The sequence below is a fragment of the Rhincodon typus genome, unplaced genomic scaffold (genome assembly GCF_021869965.1).
Source record: "Rhincodon typus isolate 14 unplaced genomic scaffold, sRhiTyp1.1 hic_rhity00015153, whole genome shotgun sequence".
NCBI classification, from domain to species: domain Eukaryota; kingdom Metazoa; phylum Chordata; class Chondrichthyes; order Orectolobiformes; family Rhincodontidae; genus Rhincodon; species Rhincodon typus.
In genome coordinates this window covers 1-5,558 of record NW_025980791.1, presented here as the reverse complement: position 1 = coordinate 5,558, position 5,558 = coordinate 1, and the positions used below count along the sequence as shown (strand labels likewise).

At 49.9% G+C, this 5,558-nt stretch overlaps 1 protein-coding gene across 1 annotated transcript; it reads left to right on the top strand.

The window, feature by feature from the left end:
* The first annotated feature begins 319 nt into the window (after positions 1 to 319).
* On the top strand, positions 320 to 2,185 carry LOC109925076 (protein c-Fos-like). Its single transcript, XM_048594812.1, has 3 exons — positions 320 to 607; positions 844 to 951; positions 1,290 to 2,185. The coding sequence occupies exons 1-3, from the start codon at positions 320 to 322 to the stop codon at positions 1,785 to 1,787; spliced, it is 894 nt and encodes a 297-aa protein (XP_048450769.1). The 3' UTR covers positions 1,788 to 2,185.
* The last annotated feature ends 3,373 nt before the right edge of the window (positions 2,186 to 5,558 follow it).

The following is a 5,558-nucleotide window of genomic DNA, read 5'->3' as shown; positions in this document are numbered from 1 at the left end:
GGGGGGTGCTGGGGATGGCGGGGTAGACTGTGATCACCGGGAAGGGGGAGGTACAGAGAGGATTGGGGATAGTGGGGTAAACACCCCCCGGGGTGAGGGTATTTATTTTGTCCCGCGGTGGGAGGGTTGTCTCTGGTTCCGGGAGAATCCACGTAAAGTGTGACGTCTGGGGCCGGTGTTGCGCTCGCTCTGAACCAATCAGCGCCGCTTTATTAATAAACACCCGTGACGTCAACTCCATTCACAACAACAATCTTCTCCCCGTGGGGAAGGGGGGGGGTTCCCCCCCATGTCTCCCCCGGGGGGGGGGTATCCCCCCATGGCCCCCCCGGGGTGTGGCTCTCCATTCCCCCCCCGGGGGGGGTCGGGGAATGTGTGTGTGTCCCGGCCGCTGTCTCATGTCTCTCTCTCTCTCTCTCTCTCTCTGCAGGACCCCGGCTCCGAGCTCGCCCCCAGTCTGACGGCCCTGAGCCGCCGGCCCGAGCTGCAGTGGATGGTGCAGCCCACCCTGAGCCCCGGGCCCAGGCACGACTACAGCCTTGGAGCCCCGTACAGGGCCCGGGCCGCCAGCAGCAAATACTCCGGCCGCAGGGGCAAGACTGACCAGGTGAGGCCGGCTCCGAGGAGCAGCTTTGCGGGAGGGTGGCCTGGTATTCCAGGGTGTCTCTGCTATTTAGAGCCGCCCCTGAGGTGGGGGTGGGGGCAGGGTCTGTGTACCTGCCCTTCCGCTGGGCAGTGGGGAGGGGGCAGGGGTGGGGGATGGGGATTGGGGGGTGGGGTAAATGTTTGCTGTGGTCTCTGAACCAGGGTCTCACTGTCTCTCTCTCTTTCCCCACTTTGCAGCTAAGCCCCGAGGATGAGGAGAAGCGGAAGGTCCGGAGGGAGCGGAACAAACTGGCTGCAGCTAAATGCCGGAACCGGAGGAGGGAGCTGACCGACAGCCTGCAGACGGTGAGTGCGGCTCCGGACCCGGGGGGTGTGGGGAAAGGGACTTCGTGGGGGGGGGGGATTGAATCATAGAATTCCCACGGTGCGGAAAGAGGCCATTCGGCCCATCGAGTCTGTACTGGCCCAGACCCCACACTTAACCAAGTTCACTCACACTTCCCGCACCCAGTTGCACATCCCTGGCTTAGGACCGGGTTTTGGCTGTAGCTGCAACCTGAGCCCCACCGCCTGGGGAGGGGTGAGTATGTTGAGGTCTGTGGGAGGGGGTGGGGGGGTGTGCTGTCTCTCTGCTGTGAGCCGCCCTTTGACTAACTAGTGCCGGGTTTGTTTTCCCCCCCCAGGAGACGGAGAAGTTGGAAGGGGAGAAGTCTGTTCTGGAGACGGAGATAGCGGAGCTGCTGAAAGAGAAGGAGAAGCTGGAGTTTATCCTGGCGGCTCACCGGCCGGTATGCCGTATCCCAGAGCCCGAGGCCCCGGGGCTCCCCGGCTGCAGCAGCATAGAGAGAGCGGACCCGGACCCTGCAGCAGCCCCAGCTCCAGCCTCAGGCTTGGACAGTAACCTGGGAGCGGACTTACTGGGCAGCATTGACACAGGCCGCTCAGTCCCCGATGTGGATTTGATCAACCTAGCCGACTGGGAGCCTCTGTATTCCTCACTGCCTGCCGACTGCGAGCCACTGTGTACCCCTGTCCTGACCGCCACCCCGAGCGGTTCCTACTCTTCTTCCTTCACCTTCAGCTACCCGGAACTGGCGGCGTGTGGCTCCTCTCTCGGCCCCGGGGCTAGCAGTGACCATTCCTCCGACTCTCTGAACTCTCCTACCCTGCTGGCCTTGTAAGAAGCTGAGGGACATGGACATGGACACTGCCAGCTCCCCAGCGCTGCATGCATCAGCCTGGGAAATGCATGAGACTGGCCTCCCTGGGCTAAAGCTCCACACTCTCTTACTCACTCAGCCAGAGACACGGTGCTAGACTCTTCTCCAGATGGTGTTTGGTCGAATCTACATTACAGCGATATGGTGTTACTATAACATATCAACAATAATTTATTGTAAAAGTTTATTTTTAAAAATATTACCCTGCTCTTCATTGTGTTCAGTGGTCTTGAATATTGACATCAGTTTTCCATGAAAACGGTTTAATTTATTTCTAGAAATATTTATTTTTTCTATTTTCCATGAGATTAAGTGTTTGCCTTGTGCTAACATTAATAAAATGATTTAAGCCAAAAGTAGTTGCTGTTGCTGTCTGTGCATGGATTATTGATAACTGGGCTGTTCAATCGTCAGGCCAAAGGGAACAGAACAATTTCAGCAGGGCACCTGAAGCCTAACCACACCTCGAATATTCAATTGCCTTCACAAATGATAACATTCTGTTAGCTCTCCTCATTACTTGCTGTACCTGTGCACTGACCACTTGATTTGGGTCTAGGATCTACCTGAACAGTACAGTGCAGGAACAGGCCCTTTGGCCCACCAAGGCTGTGCTGCCCATCATGCCATTCTAAACAGGTCTACCCAGCTGCCTGAATGTCACCCATATCCCTGTGTACTGTCTATTCACAAGTCTGTCTAAAATGCTTAAACTTCACTATCATCTCTGCTTCTACCACTTCCTCTGGCAGTGTTCCAGGCATTTACCCCCCTCGCACATCTCCCTTAACCTTTTCCCCTCATCTTAAACCTATGCCCCTAGTATTTGACATCCCCACCCTTGGGAGGGGGGGAAGGCTGACTATCCACACCTCTCATAACCTTTATATACTTGTATCAAGTTGCCCCTTAGCCTCTGACACTCCAATGAAAACAATCCAAGTTCGTTCAACATCTCATTTATAGATAATCTCTAATCCAGGTAAACCTCTTCTGCATCCTCTCCAAAGCCTTCATCTCCTTCTGCAATGTTTTGCTCAGTTTGACCTTTTTTTTTTTTTTCCCCATAAAACAGCTTGCACTAGCGCTGAAGCGATAGCAATATTTTGTTGGAGGACATTTCTGCTTATCCAGGTGTGGATTTCAGATGGATAACAAGAGAATGTTGAGAGTGGGGATGAGAAGTTGCAAGTGAGAGGGTGTTTTAACCTGAGGGTCATCAAGCTTCAAGCAAGGATAGAGGTTGAGAAGGAGAGTTCTTCATTAGAATCACAGATAGTGTGGGAATTGGACCCACATTGCTGGAGTCACTCTGCATCACAAACTAACCTGTCCCACCAACTGAGCTAACCAATCCTCATCATGTGAGCTATAGACTGTGTGAACAATATAGACAGCCTGTACTGGTCATTGCACAGGAACCTGTACCCCAGTAATGCTTAGTGCCCATGAAATATTTTATCCCAGTAATGGTTAGTGTCAGGGGAAACTGTTCCTGTTTTGTAATTAACCATCAGAGCAAGGGTGATTTCACCACCATGACATAGAAACACTAAGTTCAAATATCTGAAGTTTCTCACCTGAAATAGGTGTTAATTACTGTAGTAGGAAATTGGGAAAATTAGTGTTACATTCACTGAATCCCCCACTGACAACATCCTTGGGGCTACCATTGATCAGAAATTGAACTAGACTCACCACCTAAACATAGTGGCTACAAGAGCAGGTCAGATGTCAGGAATACTGTAGAAAGTAACTCACCACCTGATTCCCCAAAGCCTGCGTGATGGAATCTTCCCACTTGCCTGGATGGGTACAGCCCCAACAACACTCAAGAAATTTGACACCATCCAGGACAAAACAGCCTACTTGACTGGCACCACATCCACAAACATTCATTCCCTCCACCACCAAAGTTCAGTAGCGGCAGTGTGTACTATCTGATGATGCTATTGCCTTCCAAAGAGGTTAATGAAGGGGAAAATATTAATTGGAGGTGCACATATAGGTTACAAACCAATTGCAATATACAGAGTTGGATTAAAGAGTTAAATGGAATTAAATGGACAAATTATAGTGGGAGGAGGGAAACAAATCCCTGTAAAAAAATGATGTGGGTAATGAGATTGAAATGTTTAGCCCAACTTCAATTTTAAAAAAAATTCATTTGTAGGATGTGGGCATTAGCAAAGCCAACATCCCATGAACACATTAAAAGTAATTCACTCTCTCTATGTCTCTGTCTCTCTAGCTCACTCTCTCTATCTCTCTGTAGCTTACTCTCTCCGTCTCTCTTTAACTCAGTCTCTCTATCTCTGCAACTCAATTGAACAGCAGATTAAAGATTTTATGCTTCCATGTTACAGGGTGTTGGGGAGACATCATCTGGAATACGCTGTACAGTTTTGTTCGCTTTACTTAAGGAAGGGTGGAAATGTATTGGAGACAGTTCAGACAAAGTTTACTGAAATGGTCCCTGGAATGAGTGGGTTCCTTTATGAGGAAAGGTTGGACAGACCAGGTTTGTTTCTACTGGAGTGTGGAAGAGTGAGGGGTGACTGGATTGAAGTGTCCAAGATCCTGAATGGTCTTGACAAGGTGGGCGTGAGAAAGGATAGTCCCTCCTGTGGGTCAGTCCAGAACTAGGGGGCAGTGCTTTAAATGAGGGGTTGCCCTTTTAGGACAGAGATGAGCAGAGTGGTTTCTCTCAGAGCGTCATGTGACTTTGGACAGTGTCAGAAAGTGGTGGGGGGCGCAGTGTCACTGAATATATTTCAGACAGAGGTGGATAGATTCTTTTTCTGTCAGAAATGGAAGGTAATGGGGAGTGGGAAAGGGAACATAGGAACAGAAGAAGGCTATTCAGCCCCTCAAGCCTGTTCAAATATTCAATAGGATTGTGGCTAATCTGTGACGGAACTCCATATACCTGCATTTGGCCCATATCCCTTTGTATCTTCACTCAGCAGAAATTTATCTATCTCAAGTTTAAAATTAACAACTGACCCTGCATGCACTGCTGTTTGTAGCACAGATTTCGAAACATCAACCTTTGTGTGTAGAAGTACTTCCTAACATCTCTCCTGCACAGTCTGGACCTAATTCGCAGATGATGCTCCTAGTTCCAGAATCTACAACCAGCGGAAATAGTTTCTCTTTATCTACAGCAGAAATTGCTGGAAAAGCTCAGCAACATCTGTGGAGTGAAATCAGGGTTAACATGTTGGGTCCCAGTGACCCTTCTTCAGGACCCAGACCTGCTCACTAATTGCTGATTTTGTTTGTGCTTACAGCATACATAGTTTTCTTGCTTTTTCTCTTTATCTATCATGTCTTTTCCTATTAATATCCTGAAGACTTTAATCAGATCACCCGTCACCCTTCCAAATTCGAGAGAATAGAGGCTTAATTTGCACAATCTCTCCTCAGAATTTAAGCCCCGAAGTCCCGGGGTTTCGTTCTCGTTAACCTCTGGTGTACTCTCTGCAAGTCTCCCTCTCTCTCATTCCTTTCTCTTTCTCCTGTGTTTTTCATTCCCACTCTCAGGGATTCCCATCACGGGCCCGGAAGCGATATCCATATATGGAGTGGAATGACGTCATCATGTCCAGGGCAACGACGCAACAAAACAGACGCCAAGGGATTCCCGGAACATCCGAGAGTCCCGCCTCCCCGCGACCCTGTCCGCACCCTGCGGGGATCTGACCCTAATCCTGCGGGGATCTGACCCTA